General features: G+C 40.4%; 1 protein-coding gene across 13 annotated transcripts in view; it reads right to left on the bottom strand.

Moving 5' to 3' along the window:
• Nucleotides 1-11251: 11251 nt before the first annotated feature.
• The window catches only part of ppp6r3 (protein phosphatase 6, regulatory subunit 3), a 141783-nt gene continuing 133346 nt past the window's right edge, over nt 11252-19688 (bottom strand). For 11 of the 13 annotated variants that reach the window (XM_086008022.1, XM_086008017.1, XM_086008021.1 and 8 more), the window contains one exon: nt 11252-13798. In XM_086008022.1, coding sequence (XP_085864148.1) covers nt 13747-13798 — 52 coding nt within the window. In that variant the 3' untranslated portion in view covers nt 11252-13746. Of the gene's footprint in view, nt 13799-14183; nt 14223-19688 lie in introns of all 13 variants that reach the window. The other 2 variants (XM_086008018.1, XM_086008020.1) reach the window with 2 other exon arrangements.

Raw genomic sequence — 19688 nt, 5'->3', positions numbered from 1 at the left:
TGATGTAATTTCAAATTTAAAGGTCCCAAAATTTTCCCCATCACAGAAAAACTAACTGGCCTTTAATTACCTGGGTTAGCAGAGCCTCCTGTTTTGCAAGTGGGTATTACATTGGCCACTCTCCAGTCCTCCAGCACACATTCACTCTCTCTCAATAGAGCCCTGAAATGAGTTACACGAATGTTGCCCCTTTAAAAAGTGTTGAGCCTGCCAGTGGCCTCTAGGGGGAGTTGTGTATGTTTCCTGGGTTTGCTTATTTGCATTCCCATTGGTTTTAAAACTGTGATGTGGAGATGCACCCGGTGTTGGACTGGGGTGGACAAATGTAGGAAGTCACACAACACCAAGTTATAGTCCAACAGCTTTATTTGAAATCACAAGCTTTCGGAGCGCTGCTCCTTCCACTTCACCTGACGAAGGAGCAGCGCTCCGAAAGCTTGTGATTTCAAATAAAGCTGTTGGTACTATAACCTGGTGTTGTGTAGTTTTAAAACTGGTGTAAGCAGCTGAATGACTGAAAACTTCTGTGCAGCCTTTACAGAGTTCAGCAGCAGACAGGTAGGACAGGAACAGTGCTTGGCTCTTTCACTTCACACTCTAATAACTTCACTGCATGTCTTACTGATACTTTTATTACACTTGTACAGAATTAGGACCACACAAGCAACATCTGCACCTAGAGGGCACCAAGTCAGACAAAAACACACAACTTCACTCAGACATCCAAGCCCTGTTGGAAGGGACACCTGGGTTTGAGCGCCACCTAAATCATTCCGAATGATCACTCATGCCATTTAGAGGGGTGACTGCCTACACCCTCACCTCCAGGACTTAAACAGTGCTGCAAAAAGTTCTACACTCTCAGCTGGGTAGCAAGGTACTTCACATCTCTTCCATTTTTTCTTTTCCCACCCTTGGCACCAGCACACTCTTCACCCTCTTACAGTAAATGCTGCACAAGTCTCCTTTGCTCCATTTTGTGCTAATGGTCTCCCTTCACAATCGCAGCATACATGCTCGAGAAGGCCAGACTGTGATGGTCTACCCTGTAAGGAGCAAGTGCAGGTGGCTGTAGGCATAATGGAAAACAATGGCTTTAAACATTGAATATAGTTTTACAGGCAGGAAACAAAGAGCTCCAGTCTCTTCTGCGCCAAATACTCATTTCCACCATGATCAGCTGATCCTAGGAGCTGCTGTGCCTCATAGAATTGAGTGCAACTTACCCGGAGTGCAGTAGCACAGGAAACTCAGTTACTTCACCACTGGCTCTCTCGCTGACATATGAAAATATGTCCACTGAGCCAGCAGAACATGGGAAGGCTCAGAAGCACAATGAAGCTCAGAAGTCATTCAAAAGCAAAAATTGGGTTGAGCGACTTCCATCCACCTCTAACATTTATTACACTATTCCTGCACCTGAAACAGCAAGGAAATTCACCTCACAATGCTGCTCGTGTTCAATGTATTGCCTTGCAGAATAGCTTGACCCAGCGGATTCTTACTTAGATTCAAGAAATACCTGGACTGATACAGTAATGGAGAGATGTACAGCTCTGTAAAAATATTTTTCCTTGGGCAACAAGATCCAACCTTAGAAACAAATGAGATGTATTGGGAAAGGCAGTGCATTTTTCAGGAGTCTTCAATGGCCTACTTCATCTTAGTTTAGGTCCCTCGTCATCTGCATTCAGCATTTTCTTTGGTATGACCTGGTAGTTAAAACCAAATTGCAAAGTATGAGGAAAGTTAAGAAATAGTCGACAGTGAGGTGACCTAACTGGAGTTTAAGATCACAAAAGAGATTGACAATTTGGTACAGGCAAATTATTCTGTTTCTCTCCACGGATGCTGCCTGACCTGCTGAGTGTTTCCAGCACTTTGTTATTTCAAATTATTCACTATACTGAAATGTGCAAACACCAGCTAAAAATTAGTGAGGGAAATAAATCAGTTATAACTTTTAAATAGAAAACTACTAGACAAAAGAAAATGTTGAAAATCAATAAAAGATTTCTAGAAGGGTGGTGATGTGCATTTGCACCAAGTTTAAAATTCAGACTGTAATTCACATCTCTATATTATCATGGTAAGTATATTTTTACTGACTGGATTTCCTCACCGCAAGTGAAAAATGTAATCTACTGAGAAAATAATCAATTCTACATTAAATTGCCACCAAATCTTATTGGTTAAAAGCACGTAAATGTTACTGGAAAAAGTGTTCGAGTGATAGTGAAACGTGATGTAGATGAGCTTGAAATCACTCAAAAAAGGACAGAATTATTGACCTTTTCCTATTCCTAAATTTGTTCTTTGCCTGTGACATTATTTGATATGAGGAAGACATGGAAGGGTCAGTCTGTTCTCAGAAGTGGGGGTGAAGACCCACAGTTTCAATTCATCCAATCCTTTTGAATGTGTTAGCCGTTCCATTACAATTAATGAAATTGATATTTACTGCAGTTGTTCCTTTAAAATTCTTCAGAATACAAAAGGGATTATACACAAGATGAAGAGTTGTTCAAGGGAAATACAGGTACTAAAATAAGTGTTGCAAATTTCCCAGATCTATAAATAAAAAGACAAGGTGCAAATGTTACATTGGAACATGTGCAATTCACAACTCGTAATGTCAGTGGAAGAAAAACTGAACATAGAAACATAGAAGATAGGTGCAGGAGTAGGCCATTCAGCCCCTCGAGCCTGCTCCGCCATTCAATGAGATCATGGTTGATCATCCAAACTCAGTACCCTGTCCCTGCCTTCTCCCCATATCCCTTGATCCCTTTAGCCTCAAGAAATATATCCAACTCCTTCTTGAATATATTTAATGAATTGGCCTCCACTGCTTTCTGTGGTAGAGAATTCCACAGGTTCACCTCTCTCTGGGTGAAGAAATTCCTTCTCATCTCTGTCCTAAATGGCTTACTCCTTATCCTTAGACTGTGACCCCTGATTCTGGACTCCCCGGCCATCAGGAACATCCTTCCTGCATCCAGTCTGTCTAGTCCTGTTAGAATTTTATAAGTTTCAATGAGATCCACTCTCATTCTTCTAAGCCCAATCGATCCAATCTCTCCTCATACGTCATTCCTGCCATCCCAAGTATCAGTCTGGTGAATCTTCGCTGCACTCCCTCCATGGCAAGAACAGCCTTCCTCAGATAAGGCGACCAAAACTGCACACAATACTCAAAGTGAAGCCAGTCACTTAAAAGGTATCTTTGTATAGAGGAAGAAAGATATTGTACTCTGGATAAAATAATCAGATGTTTAATAGACTGTTTACCCACAGATTGAGAGCAAATAAAGGGTACTGGATAAGAAGCTGGATAAAATTAAGGAAGCATCGAATATTTGTAGATGCAGTGTTAGACTGAGAGATGCTAAGGAGTTAGTGCTTGGACCTTGTTGTTTATCATCTAAATAAATGGCCTGGATGCAGAAACCAATTGTAAGCATGTTACATTTGCAGACAACAGTAAAATAGGGAAAACAGCAAGGGTGGAGAATACAGTTAATGATTTCCAGAAGGATTTAGATCAATTATGCAATTGGGAAGACAAATAGATTAGTAGCAGAATAAAAACCAGACACACTGCAAAGGGATCAGAATGAGCAGAAACCTACAAAGAGACCAGAGAGTGACAGTTGAATAGTCACTTGCAATAAGACAGCAGGGAAATGTATTTAAAATGGTAGTGTTGGAAAATATGAGGCACAGTGGAGCATAGGGCTTCACAGGGTTGTGCTGAGGCTTAAAAAAATTATAATGCACTGGTCAGACCATATTTGGAGTATTGTGTACAATTTTGGTTGCTACACTTCAATGGGGATATACATGCATTAGTGAGTGTTCCCAAGTATAAAGAGGAAGATTTATAAAGACGATAGAAGTCCAAGATCTACAGGATGCATAGAAAGTTAAAGAAGAATGTCCTTGAATTATATAAAGTATTTAGTATAGACAAGCTTTACCCAAAATATTACTTCAAAGTATGGCAAAATTGAAAACACAAACATTGGGAAAAAATGTCGACTCAAAAGGATGAAATACTTGACCTACCAAATTAGATAGCAGAATCAGACAATGCAGTTGAATGCTAGATTGCTGTACCAGAGAGTGATGATCTGCAGCGAGGAGGGGTGCATAAGAGGCTGGAGTCTGAGAAACGGAGTTATGATTAGGGCAAAGTATGTTTGGGAGAAAATGTGACCACCTACCCCTGCAAATAGTTTTGGATAACTAACTGCGAACATGCAAAGGCAAGTGTGTCATCTCTCAAATGACAGACCACAACACTAAACTATGTGATTAATCTCAAAAATCTGCAGTAAGCAAAGTGGAGATAGTGAGATTGGTTTATCTACAATACAGGAAAGGGAATCTTTTGCATACAGAACAGGAAGCCATTTAGCCCATCACAACTGTACAGCTCTCTGAAAGAGCTATCCATTCAGTAATATTCCCCTGCCCTTTCCCAGATCCTTTACAAATTGTTCTTCTATTATTGCTTCAGCATTCCATGTCCCAACAATTCTCTGCTTGAAAAAAGGTTCTTCTAACCACTCCCTTTGATCTTTTGGAAATGATTTTAAATTTACACCCTCTAGTTATTGACTCATTAACCAGTGCAAATAGTTTTTTGAATTTACTAGATCAAAACCCAATCAGGTTTCCTCTTGACCGTTTACATTTTAATAAGAGACCCAGTTTCTCAAATCTCTTCTCAAAACTAAAGCCTTTTATCCCTGGTATCACCTTACTGAATATTTTCTGCACCCTCTCCATGCACATTTCCTAAAGTAATTTGTGTAGGTTTAGCATCAACTCTGCTTTTGTACTCTTATGCCCCATTTAGAAAAAAACAGGTTCACCTTGGCTTTCTTAACTATATCTTTATCAACTGGTCATCTCGCTTTATGATCCATTGATCCACAGGAGGCCAGATGAGTGTAGAGTTTAGCCTCAGCAAGAATTAAGCCTTAGAGGAAGTTTAGCACTGAGGTGCAGTCGGACAGTTCTTCTTTCTACAATGAATTGCGTGTGAAGTAAATGGAGTTTAATTCTTTCACGAATGGGCGTTCAGGCTATTATCTACATGAAGTTAGACAAAGAGGGATAGCAGTGCAGAAAGCCAATGTGAAATGCAGGGAGTATGAGTCATCTAGGCTCTTCAGTGTATCCAGGGGTAGCACATTTGCACTATATGTCAAAAAAATCAATGTATAATCTCTGTGTTGGAGCAGGAATTGGCCACACTTCTCGGCATCAGAGGACGAGGGATTTCTTGATTATATTCTCCAGAATGTTGTCACCCAGAAAAGGATAATGAAGAGTGAAAGATAAGGGTGCTGGATTGAAAAAAGTTACATTCCAATGAGTTGGGGGGGTCTTGTCCAAATTAACTGGGCCGATAAATTCACAGATCAACAGTTCAGCAGTGCGAAATCTTAATTAATAGATGAATAGTGTGAAAAATATATTTCTAAGGCAAAAGGGGTACATCAAAGAAGAGTTCTGTGGATAAGGAGATTAAAACTACACAAACTATAAAGAGAGACATATGAAAGTAGTGCTAAAAATACTAAAAGATAATTATGAGTATAGAAAGTGTACTGGGACGAGGTTTCATATTCCAAGATTTCTGATCACTTTTTTTCTTCATAAAAGAATTATGGGATTGAGTTATATTTCAGAGTTGTTTTAAAAGAAAATAAATTCACCCAGGTTCAAAGGTATATTGAAGCCAGATGGGCCAGTTTGTGGAATTCACAACTGATACAATGAGGCTCAATTGTCTCATCTCAGGCCCATTATCCAGGATAGCCCCATTCCTATTGAGAACAAGAAATGTCATCTTTAAATTCACACCCTCAGAGGGGGAGAAAAGTGGACGAGAAGTAGCTGGTTTTATTTTCAGACCTACAATAAATCACTACAGGTGGCAGGTCAGCATCCCAGACCACCACCTAGCCGAGAACACACAAAGGGACACATGGGCAATAGGCTTTGAACAGAAAACGGAGACACAGTCCTTGGTCCAAAGCTGGAAGCTAAAATGCAGGTGGTCTGTATTTGCAGTTCATAGTCTGAAGGAAAGGTAATGCCAAAAAACAAGCAGCTCAGCTCGCAAAAGGAATAGGGAACATGGATAATTATTCTTTCCAATATATTCAAGCAAAGAAATGAGATTGAGCCAAGTGGAATTTTCTTTGACTATACATTCACTTGCTGTCTGTGAAATAAAGCAGCTCAACAATTCATATCTGACCTCATCTTACCAAGTGTTTCTCAGTCTGCCTCCAAAAAGATTGGAAAAACACAATACCCAATTCAGCTCACAAACTGTTACATTATTGTCTAGATATTGAGTACCATGCGCACCTTCCTAAAAGCAAGATGCCAAGATAGCTTACAGGAGTAATCATCACTACTGTAGTGAGAGAATATCTAAGACAGACCCATAACTTGCAACAGAAGGGATATGAATAAGGAATATGTAAAAAGACTAGCAGGTAAGATGAAAGAAATGGTAAAAAAAAAATCCAGTCATTTGTGGGACCTTGCTGTGCACAACATATATGCCCATATTACAACTGTGAGTACACTTCAAAAGTACTTCATTTACTGTGAAACACTTTGAAACATCTGAGAATGTGAAAGGTGGTATATTGATAAAAGTTCTTTTTGGGGAAAAAAAAAAGTAGAACTAAGGATGGCTAAGTCAATGGGCTCTCATGTCATGCCTTCTAAGCTGTTGAAAAAAGTCAAAGGTGAGATAGCAGAAGCTCTGGCCACAACTACACAAATTGCACTGCTGGACTGGAGGATAGCCTTTGTTCAAGAAGGGAGAATGATAAAACTAGTAATGTTTAGAATTTGTAATTCAAGATAAAATTAGTGAGCATTTGAAATGCATGGGCTAATCAAGGATCACAGCACCCAGCATGAATTTTTTTTTAAACTTGTCAAATGTGACTTGAGTTTTTTGTTTGAAGAAGTGATCAATTGGATAGATAAAAGAATGCAGTATATGTAGTCTATATGGATTTTCAGAAGGCAAGCAAGAGGCTTTGGGGAAAATAAATCATGTGTATAAGAAGAAATGTAGCATCATGGATAGCAAATTGGTTGATGGACAGGAAACAAAGATGCAATAAATAGGTGTTGCTCAGACTGGAGAAAGGTTGGAAGTGGTGTGCCCTCAGGGTCAGTGCTAGGTCCACTTTTGTTCTGGGAAAAATTATGGGACTTGGGTATAGTAAACACAATCTTAAAATTTACTGACAACACAAAAGTAGGGAGTTTGGCAAACAGTGATTATTGTTAAAAGCAGCAGTTGTGTTAAAAGAAAGACAGACAGGACAGGTTAGCAGAATGGGCTGGAGTGCCTTAATTCCATCACCAAGCGTCTTATGCAACACCTCATTAAATGCCTTCCGAAAATTCAGACATCCACTGCATTTCCTTTATCTATATTCTCTTTCCTCAAAAAGAACTAATGTGGTCAGGCACAATTTGCCTTTCACAAACCCACAATGCCTGTTCTTAATTAGCCCAAGTGTTTCTAGGTATCAATTTTATCTTGTATTATGACCTCTAGAAGTTTACTCACTAGATACTAGGCAGACCGGTCTATATAATTACCTCTTAACCCTTTCTCCCTTTTGGAACAGAGGTGCTACATTGGCAACCCTCATCTGCTGACAACTTCCATATGTCCTATGTCCGACTCCAAACATTCAAGAAGTATGCCTTCAGGGCCCATTGCTTTTTCCACCATTCTCTTCAGAACTACTTCTCATCTATAAGAGTACTACCTGTCATCTATAATTACCCCATCATTTCCTGTTGTACCCTTTAATTCTCACAATCACACTTCTGAAAATTGAGGCAAAGCCCTCATTTAGTATCTGACATCCTTTATCCTCCATAAGATTTCACTCAACTGTATTTTACTTTGTGATTATAAAATCCTTTACTATATTTCTTTGGTCCCTACCAGTCTTTCTTCATGTCCGCTCTTAACCGTTCTAATTTTTTTTGCTTCCCTTCTATATTCTGCACATTTTCTTTTGTATTATTAGCCCTAAATTTATCATATGCCTGTCTCATTTTAATGCATGGATTAGTACAAGGAACACCAGTATTTGCTGCACTACCGTTTCTTCTTGTGGAAATAGGTCTAGTGTTTGTGCATGGTCTCAATTTTGCCAATTTTTCAAGGCTAGTTCCCTTTTTCTCTCATTGGAATCTGATTTTCTCCAAGTATCTTTATCTTTGACTGCTCCTTCTCCGTTTTTATTTTGAGCCTAATTATGTTATGGTTGCTGTTCTCTAGATGTTCCATATACACAACTTACCTACTTGTCCCACTTTCTGAACATTGTTCAAACCCCTAGAATAAAAACTGAAAATACAAAGCAAGTCAGTCAGCATGTTTAAAGAGAAAAGCTGACATTTTGATATTGTACCCTTTCAGAACTGGGTTTCAGCAATTTCGGTTGTATTTTCGACTGCCATCACTTGCAGATTTCCTTTTTGTTTTGCCACTTGCTTTACTTTTACCCCAGTTTAGCTTCGGATAACTCAAGTCACCCACTATTATGTCTGTTGTTGCTGAATTTTTCTCTAATTTGTCTATACATCTCTATCTTCTTTCTATTGTTCAGCAGTCTATAATATACTCCCAAAAAAGCATCAGTTGCCTTCTTATTCCTTAACTCTAACCAAATAGATTCAGCTTTTGCACTATCCTTGCTTTTCTGGATATATATTAATGACTTGGATGTGAGTATACAGGGCACAATTTCAAAATTTGCAGATGACTAATATAGTGAACAGTGAGGAGCTAGTGCTAGACTTCAAGAGAAGAGACAGGCTGGCGGAATTGGTGGACATGTGGCAAATGAAATTTAACACAGAAAAGAGTGAAGTGATATTTTGGTAGAAAGAATGAAGAGAGGAAATATAAACTAAAGGGTACAATCCTAAAGGGGGTGCATGAACAGAGAGACCTAGGAGTATATGTGCACAAATCGTTGAAGGTGCACGGCAGGTTGAGAAAGCAGTTAAAAAAGTTTACGGGATCCTGGGCTCCATGGATAGAAGTAGAGTACAAAAGCGTGGAAATGATGATGAACCTTTATAAAACACTGGTTCAGCCTCAACTGGAGTAGTGTGTCCAATTCTGGGCACCGCACTTTAGGAAGGATGTGAAGGCCTTACAGAGGGTGCAAAAAAGATTTACGAGAATGATTCCAGGGATGAGGGACTTCAGTTATGTGGATAGACTGGAGAAGCTGGGGTTGTTCTCCTTAGAGCAGAGAAGATTGAGGAGATTTGATAGAGGTGTTCAAAATCATGAGCAATCTGGAGAGAGAGAAACTGTTCCCATTGGTAGAAGGGTCGAGAACCAGAGGACACAGATTTAAGATGATTGGCAGAAGAACCAAAGGCAACATGGGGAAAACTTTACTCAGCGAGTGGTTAGGATCTGGAATGCAATGCCTGAAAGGGTGGTGGAGGCAAACTCAATCACGGCTTTCAAAAGGGAGTTGGATGAATACCTGAAGGAAACATTTTTGCATGGCTACGGGGAAAGGGACTAGCTTAAGTACTCTTGCAGAGCCGGCATGGACTTGACGGGCTGAATGGTTGCAGCACGGAAGGCGGCCATTCTGATTCTATCCCTATTATAGTGCTCTAATGGAATTTTTGGTAACAGTCACCCTTCCTCCCTTTTTCGCTACTCTATCCCTCTCGGAATATTTTGTAACTAGGAATGTTCAGCTCCAACTCTTCTAGCCTACCGTTAATAACGTTATCTACCGCCATTTCAATTTGTGCCTGTAGCTCACAAATCTTAGTCACAATACTTTGTGCACTTACATCCACATGCAAACAGACAAGTTTGAATTGTCAGTCTTGTTTTAATCCCTCCTTCTGATCAGTTCTTTATAATTATCCTATACACCTAGTTTTGCTTTCCTTTCTGCTTCTCCATTTTGTTTCCCTTCTCTATGCCGTATTAGTTTACATCATCCACCACAGCATTAGTTACTTGGCCAGTGAGGATACTGGTTGTAGCCCTATTTGCATGAAGCCCATCTATCCTGTATAGGCCATTCCTGCCCCCAAACTCATCCAATGTCCGTGTTTGAACCCTTCCCTCCAGCTTTGCATTTAACTCACTTATTTTACAATTCTAATTAGTGTGTGGCACTACGAATAATCCTGAGATTACTACACTCAAAAGTCCTGCTCTTTAAATTATCTTCTAATTGCTGAAACTCCCTTTGAGTGCCTCCAATGTAATTGATTCCAACATCAACTACTGTTAGCTGTTCCCATTCACTCTCCAAAATCTTTTACACCCATTTTGTGATATCTCTTCTTACATTTGGTAGGCAACACAACATTCAGGATTCTTGGTTATAGCTGCAATGGTGCCCGTCTATTCCCCAAACTATGGAACCCCCTGTTGTGACTGTGCTTCTGCACTTCACTTACCAATTTGGCCATCACTTTTTGTTCATGATTTTGTTTGTGTCGTCATTGTCTCACATATTCAGCACTGAATACCGATGTTAAATTAACACTGACGAGAGCCCTGCACTGCTTATTATCTCCTCTTACTCTGACGGTTACTCTAATTCACTGTGCCATACAGGATGACCCATCTCCTGGAATGTGCATACCAAGAACCCTTGTGCCTCCCAATGTTATGGAGTGTCACCAGCTGCTCCTCAAGCTCTGAAACTTTGCTCAAACTCAAGCAGAGACGGTACGTGTGGTCCTCCCAGCGGTTTCTCAACTGAGTGATTTAACCCATCAAATTTAACTTTGGACCCACTCCCTCCAAGGCTAAACTCGCACTGAAGCTTAACTCTACACTTGTCACCTTTTACATTTGACTGGTTTCTCGTTGCTCGAGACTAATTGGTCACCATTAAGCTCAAGCCTGTACTGTCTTAACTTACACAATAGCCTAATTGCCACAGTTATAAAAAAACTTAATTATACCATTTATGTAACCAATTAATTAATCTGCATCAGTTCAAACTAGCAGGACCTGAATTTACTCCAAAGTAGAGATTTATAAACAACTGCATGGAACTCCCTGCTGATAATCTCAGGCGTGTGTGTATGAAAACCAAACCTTACCGGATCCTTTGAGCAACCAAATGCAATCCATTTTATTTATTTATTTATTTTTTATTTAAGTAAAGCAGTTCAAAGCAACTTGTAAGCAACCCTTTTTATTCAGCAACCCAACATTTTAATCAAACCATTATACATCTTTTAAAAAGGGGCACGTTACTAAAAATTGCTTTAGTTCACTTTATAGTGCATGATAAGTTTAAATATTTTTTTAAAAAACAGGTTCCCAAGGATTGCAACTACTTTTGTGGATAAATTTCAAATAGTAAGCTCAAGAATAGTATTGGCAAGCCAATTATGGGCGAGTTTGTTTTCGTACATCCAAGCAATGAGGAAGCATTTGGCAATAATTTGCTCCACTGGACATGTGACTAATAATTACTGGGTCACCATGCTCATAACTTAAACAATTCACTTTTGTACAACTTAAGCAATTCACTTTATTGCAAACTTTAACTAATGGCATATTATTTTTAACAAGGTATATTTACATTGTATATTGGATGTACATCTGAAATAGGACAAATGAAAAATGTATCATACAACCAGAATAATCTGACAGTAAGAAGCCAATACTTTTTACATTTTGTACTTGCTTGCGTGAGTGGTTAATGTCCATCCTAGCGCAGTATTAAAAAAAATTGTTGCCATGTTTTCATGCAACTGAACACACAAACATTGCAAATGAAGATTGTCAAGACAGAACAGATTATTTTTTCCTATTTGGCAGCCACAGCCAAATAACACCTCTATTTCCCAATGTTTTGGTTTGGAAACATTTCACCCTTCCCCCTCCCATCTTTTAGAACACTTAAAAAAAAATTGTATACTATAATCCTACCACAGTTTTAAATGATTGCTACACTGGGATGTCTCAACATCCCAGCCTTCAAGTATGTGATCAGCTATTTCAGAAGATTAAGTGGTGAATCAAGCATTGACAGCTGAATTTGGATTTCACTGCCCCACAGCAATTAGGAAGATCACAGAAAATTGCATTGCTTGGTTTGACGATTTTTTCCAAATACGTGTAGAACTCTAAACCCAAGCTGTCACTTTTTTAAAACCAGTGATGAAGTTGACAAAAAATATTCCATTGACTTTTGAATGTATTAAGGTGCTTGGAGGGTCGAACAATATAGTTACTATAGATGCTGCAAAGAACAGGCCACACAAATAGGTGAGTGCACATCTCATTTTACTTTCCTGGAACAGACACTATTTTCTAATGTGAAAGGATTCTTCCACAAATTCATCATGCATTACCATCATTTCGTTTCTGACTTAAACCAGTACCATAGGCACTTTGTCAAATGACACTTTTTCAAAACTGCCTTAGCTTAACCCAATACTAGCTGCCACTTCCATTAACAGTACAGTAAGGTCCCAATGAATAAGGGTCAACCTGTCATAACACTTTAAATCCCTGAATTTAAAAGTTGGAGTTAACCTCTTTCTTGTCGTACTTTATCAAAGTCGGGCTCTTCTCCACTCCTTCGAAGTTTATGCCAACAGAGCCACTTTTAGCCAACTAATGTTACATTAAGTGCTCAGTTATCAGTTCACCCTGATTAAGTTCTATTGCCCTGGCAACTGAAATAAAGGGGTCATGTTAAAAACAAATCAATTAGTTGGTTCAATAGAATTTTTAAAAATAGTAAAAATAAGATAGTTTAAATCAGTCAGGCAATGTACTGATGCAGATCTTTAGCAAAGAGAAATGTACACAAGCCACATGCAATTCAAGGCTAATCTTCAGTGTTCTTCACCCTTGATTTGAACAATTTCTTGGTCTGAAAATGTAAAATACAGAGGGATGAACAAGCTTATGGCTGTTCAGTGACATACCAAATGACCAACTAGTCTTCAGTAACAAATATGTTTAAACTCCGTATCAAAGAGCTTGCAATACTAATGTTCTAGAATTCAAGAAATGTTTACAAATAAAACCTGAAGCAAAGAGCCACTGTTGAACATTTACAATTAGATTTTTCTCTAGCAACTGGTTTAATATAGGCAACTCGATCAAAATAACACTTTTACATTTGCATTTCACTTCTACAATTTACTTTGCCCACTTGGAAGAAACACTGAAAGTTAAAATTTTATACAAGATGAAAAAAAGTATGAAAACTTCTAAACACTTTGGTCACACTATGTGTTCCAATTGGTATACTTCAATTATATACGTCAGGTTTAAGTATACACATTTTTATAAAATACTCTACTCTTATAACCATTTAACTATGGCAACAATACTAATTATCACGTGAGTGGCAAGATATTTAATGGACTGATCATCCTGTTTATAAGAACATGTATTTGATACAAATGCACGCAAGAGTTCTTTGTATCTGCCAACATGTAATACCCTCATTTATACATTTCATTCAAACTCTTCTTTGCACATCCATCTTAAAAAATCTGATAAGAATATTGCTGGTCCTGATCCCATGTGAATTTAGTGCAGCAGTGGCTGGCTTTGACAGGCCTAGGCCCAGTGCCTCCAGTGAACCCCACTGATACCCCTGGATAGTAGCTGCTCAAGCTGGAGTTGACAACAGCAGACAGAATTAATCATGCAGGGCCATTAACTGAAGCTTCAGGTGACAGGACTTGTTGAGTTGCCCTAAAAAAAAACACAAAAAGCAAATTTTCAGCAAGATGGGATGAAATGTTATATCCATGAGCAAAAAGTCAAATTTGTGTTCAATTATAAACAAAACATTTCTAGTTAGAGCAAAGGAAAAAGCAACCTTGTATAGCTAACAATCAGTGACATTCATACTATAAATTAGCTCCTTTCTTCCCACACATGGTGCACTTATTGAAGACTACAAGGGATACAGGGAATGTTCATAACTTTCAACAGCCAAGCAGGAATTATATGGTTTTAAAGTCAATTAAAATTATGCATGAGATGATTAAATTGCCCAGGTACCATTAGCTTCTGAACTACAGGGTTTGGGGTTTCAGTCTCACCAAAGCATTAGCATTAATTTGAATCCACTTACCTCAATGAGAACTAGTTTGATCAGTTCTTGGCTATGCTGCTAGGTGGAATGGAAGCGCATTATTGGGCTTTCTGATTTGCATAGAATCTACAGTACAGAAACGGGTCATTTGGCCCAACTGGTTTATGCCGATGTTTCTATGCCACACAACCCTTCTTCCACCCAAATGACCTCTTCCCAATCACCCCCCCCCCCCCATATCATGCTATTCCCATCCCCCATATATGTGCAACACACCTCTCCTTAAATGCATCAATGCTTTTTGCTTCAACCACTCCATGTGGCAGCGTGTTCCACTAGAGAAATGACTCCTAAATTGTCTATTTGATCGGTTAGTGGCCATCTTATATTTATGCCCCCTTGTTCTGGACTCACCCACAAGTGTAAACAGTTTTGTAGTCTTAGCTAGATTTGAAGCCAGGTTCTAGAAATGTAAGAATTGCATGCTAACCCACTTTGCCACTCTTTTCCAGTTTTATATTTCTCCCTGAATTAGAACACAAGAACAAGAACACAAGAAATAGGAGCAGCCACTCGAGGCGGCACTGCCATTCAATAAGATCATGGCCGATAAGGATTTTTAAAAAATACAGACGAAATCAGATGTGAACAGGAAGACCTTTCGCGGGTCAAAAATAAAACAGAGTTCGTAACCAGAACAGTAGGTTTAATCAGCAAAACAATTTTTGAAGAGACAACTGGCATATTTTCAACCATCTTCATGAAGTATCATGCTAAAGTCAACTTGCATCATTAGCACCTCCTTGCCCATGGAACATCATTCAGCAATCTGAATGTAACATAAGCAAATGCTGCCCATCAGTGTATTAAGATGAAGTGCACTCTATACCAAACTAAATACAGGTGTACATCACCACCAGAACTGCAGTATACCAATGTTAAACACAGCAAAACCTGGAAATGTTAATGCTAATTTTAGAGTTCTTCATTCTGGGGATGGGAGGAGGAGAAAAGATAGTATAGGGGAGGGAGATTATCTACTTTAATCTTAAATTCAGAAGGATTAGCAATCATACAACAATAATGGCAATTGACAGATCCAACATATTAACCTGGTTACTGAGCACCATTGTGCTGCAAAAAACAGCTGGAAGAATAGGAAATTGTCAGTTAGGATACAGCTATGAAAGGTCATCTTCACCAAGAGCTGCATGTTGGTTCATCTGGTTCATCACATAAAATCCAAGTTGCAGACATAATAGCCTTTTCCAAATGTAGCAACAGTAGACAAGCTTGTTGCATACAATCTTTAGTGCTTACAACTTGAAATCCATTTAGACACCAGAATAGACAATACTTCAGTCTTCAACAAAGGTAGGTTACTTTCTTTGTATAAATGATTTGGACTTGGGAATTGGAAATACAGTAATCCCTCCCCAACCGCAGGGGATATGTCCCCGAAATCCCCCATGGTTGGTAAAACCGCAGTTGGCAAATAAGACCCTATGGGAAAAATGGGGTTAGGGGGAACGCGGCTGCATTTACACTCGTCAGAGCCTATGTAAGTTGCTTGTTCTTTTAATAAACACAAATAAAATACACAATAACCTAACAAAAGCAATAAATGTTCAAATAAAAAAAATCAACTGGGCGGTTTCTTGAATTCTGTGACGGATGGTTGACTCATTTTTTTCTGAATATCTTTTTGGACCTGCTTGTATGGTCTCATTAAATCCTCCAAACCTCGCTTGAATTTTAAACTATGCTCCAAGAATGGGTCAATCTCCATAAAGAGGTCCGAGAGATTGGCAAGGAGCATTGCCTTGCTAAGGTTGGCACTTGTCATCTTCGACTTCTCCACCATATCCTCATCTTTGTCCTTGCCCTCTGCCTCACAAGAATGCTGTATCAGCTCATCAAGGTCCTCCTCCATCAACTCCTCGCCGTGCAACTCAAGGAGCTCCTCGATGTCATCAGGCTGTATGTCGGCCAGCCCCTCGCCTCCCAAACGTCGCGCATCCTTCACAATGCGCTGAACTTCAGCGTCAACTGTAGGGAAGCCTCGGAAGTCATTCACTGCCTCCTTCCAAAGTTTACCCCAGCAAGCGTTGATTGTCGTCCTTTTCAGTTCATCCATCAAATCTTTTATGTTGGTGATGCAGTCAGCGATGGTGTAATCCTTCCAACAAGTTTTCACCGTCAGTGTTGCGTCATCCTCCATAGCCTCCATCATGCGGTCAAAGCTGCGTCGTATGTAGTATGCCTTGAAGGTGGCTATCACACCTTGGTCCATGGGTTGAAGGAATGTCGTCGTGCTGGGAGGCAGGAAGACGACTTCAATATTAGGGTGGGCGAATTGGAGTGCTGGCGGGTGGCAGTCGAGGATGAGTAGGACCTTGAAGGCCAGATTTTCTCACAAGGTACCGCTCCACATCATGCACAAAGCAGTTATGAAAGCAGTCCATAAAGACTGCAGCAGTAACCCATGCCTTGCGGTTAGAACGGCAAAAGGCAGGTAGATAGTTTTTGTTTTTGCCCTTCAGAGCGCAGGGATTAAGAGAGCGGTAGAGCAGCATCGGCTTCACTATACAGTCTCCCTCGGCGTGAGCACAAAGGAGAAGGGTCACCTTATTAGCCACCTTTCCTCAGTGCGGCATCGGCTGGAGGCAGAGCAGAGCGACTACAAAAGGCCCCAGAGGCTCAGGTAGGCCTCAGTGCGGCATCGGCAGCAGGCGGAGCAGAGCGACTACAAAAGGCCCCAGAGGCTCAGGTAGGCGTACCAATCTCCAATCTCAGGCAAGGAGAGAGGTAAAAAGTATTTGAGGTGTGACGTCACCACAAAACAGGTAGGTGATTGGTTGGAGTATTTCTCTCGTTTTAAAACTTTAAGTCTGTGGTTTATAGTTTTTATAAGGTTGCTGTGGTGTAGCGGGGACAGTTTGTAAACCAGGGCCCTTAAATCTATCATTTAACTGTAGTGAAATTGGTGGGATTCATTTAATTTTAATTAATTAAAGGGTAAGTCATGGCAGGACAGCCCAGCCCCGTAGTGTGCTCCTCCTGCTCTATGTGGGAAATCAGGGATGCTTCCTGCGTCCCTGACGACCATGTGTGCGGGAAGTGTGTCCAGCTGCAGCTACTGACAGACCGCCTTGCGGCACTGGAGCTGCGGATGGATTCATTTTGGAGCATTCGCGATGCTGAGGACGTTGTGAATATCACATATAGCGAGTTGGTCACACCGCAGGTAAAGGGTGTACAGGCAGGAAGGAAATGTGTGACCAGCAGGCAGAGTAAGAGGCGCAGGCAGGTAGTGCAGGAATCCCCTGCAGCCATCCCCCTCTCCAACAGATATACCACTTTGAATACTGTTGGGGGGGATGACTCATCAGGGGAAGGCAGCAGCAGCCAACTTCCTGGCACCATGGGTGGCTCTGCTGCACAGGCTGGGAGGAAAAAGAGTGGAAGAGCTATAGTGATAGGGGACTCAATTGTAAGGGGAATAGATAGGCGTTTTTGCAGCCGCAATCGAGACTCCAGGATGGTGTGTTGCCTCCCTGGTGCAAGGGTCAAGGACGTCTCGGAGCGGCTGCAGAACATTTTGGAGGGGGGAGGGTGAACAGCCAGTTGTCGTGGTGCACATAGGCACCAACAATATAGGTAAAAAAACAGGATGAGGTCCTAAAAGCAGAATATAGGGAGTTAGGAGGTAAATTAAAAAAATAGGACCTCAAAAGGTAGTAATCTCAGGATTGCTACCAGTGCCACGTGCTAGTCAGAGTAGAAATAGGAGGATATTTCAAATGAATACGTGGCTAGAGGAATGGTGCAAGGAGGAGGGATTCAAATTCCTTGGACATTGGAACCGGTTCTGGGAGAGGTGGGACCAGTACAAACGGGACGGTTTGCACCTGGGCAGGGCCGGGACCGATGTCCTAGGGGGAGTGTTTGCTAGTGCTGTTCGGGGGGGTTTAAACTAAAATGGCAGGGGGTTGGGAACCTGAGCATGGAGACAGAGGAAAGGAAAACAGGGATAAAAGCAAAAGATAGGAAGGAGAAAAACAAAAGTGGCAGTCAGAGAAATCAACGGTTTAAATCAAACGTGGCCACAGTAAATAATAATTCTAATAGGTCTAAGAGCGTTAAAAAAACAAGCTTGAAGGCTTTGTGTCTTAATGCGAGGAGCATTTGTAATAAGGTGGATGAATTGGCTGCGCAAATAGAGGTAAACGGATATGATTTGGTTGGGATTACGGAAACGTGGCTCAAGGATGGCCAAGGCTGGGAACTCAACATCCAGGGGTATTCGATATTCAGGAAAGATAGGCAAAAAGGAAAGGGAGGTGGGGTAGCATTACTGGTTAAAGAAGGGATTAATACAATTGTAATGAAGGATATTAGCTCTGATGACGTGGAATCTGTATGGGTAGAATTGAGAAATACTAAGGGGAAAAAAACATTAGTGCGAGTGGTAGATAGACCTCCAAACAGTAAGGCGGAGGTTGGGGATGGCATTAAAAAGGGAAATTAAAGAAGCGTGCAATAAGGGCACAGCAGTCATCATGGGTGACTTTAATCTCCATATAGATTGGGCTAACCAAATTAGTAACAATAATGTGGAGGAGGAATTCCTGGAGTGTTTACAGGATGGTTTCCTGGACCAATATGTCGAAGAACCAACCAGAAATCAGGCTATCTTAGACTGGGTATTATGTAACGAGAAAGGATTAATTAGCAATCTTGTTGTATGAGGCCCCTTGGGTCGGAGCGATCATAATATGATCGAATTCTTCATTAAGATGGAGAATGAAGTAGTTGACTCAGAGACAAGGGTCCTCAATTTAAATAAAGGAAACTACGATGGTCTGAGGAGCGAGTTGGGTAGGATTGATTGGGGAATGGCACTCAAAGGGCTGACGGTGGATAGGCAATGGCAAACATTCAAAGACTGAATGGATGAGCTACAGAATTTGTTCATCCCAGTTTGGCATAAAAATAAAACAAAAAAGGTGACTCAACCGTGGCTAACAAGGGAAATTAGGGATAGCGTAAGATCCAAGGAGAGGACATATAAATTGGCTAGAAAAAGCAATAATCCTGAGGATGGGGAGCAGTTTAGGAGACAACAAAGGAGGACAAAGGGATTAATTACGAAAGGGAAAATAGAGTATGAGAGTAAGCTAGCAGGGAACATAAAAACTGACTGTAAAAGCTTTTATAGATATGTGAAGAGAAAAAGATTGGTGAAGTCAAGCGTAGGTCCCTTACAGTCAGAATCGGGGGAATTTATAATGGGGAGCAAAGAAATGGCGGACCAACTAAATACATACTTTGGTTCTGTCTTCACAAAGGAGGACACAAATAACCTCCCAGAGATGTCGGGGAACATAGGGTCTGATGAAAGGGAGGAACTGAAAGAAATCAGTATTTGTAGGGAAATGGTGTTAGGAAAATTGATGGGACTGAAGACCGATAAATCCCCAGGGCCTGATGGTCTACATCCCAGGGTACTTAAGGAAGTGGCCCTAGAGATAGTAGATGCAT

Source organism: Somniosus microcephalus, chromosome 15 (genome assembly GCF_052327205.1).
Source record: "Somniosus microcephalus isolate GS21.2 chromosome 15, FLI_Smic_1.0, whole genome shotgun sequence".
NCBI lineage: Eukaryota > Metazoa > Chordata > Chondrichthyes > Squaliformes > Somniosidae > Somniosus > Somniosus microcephalus.
The sequence above is the reverse complement of the archived record's forward strand: the minus strand, read 5'-3'. Positions and strand labels throughout refer to the sequence as shown.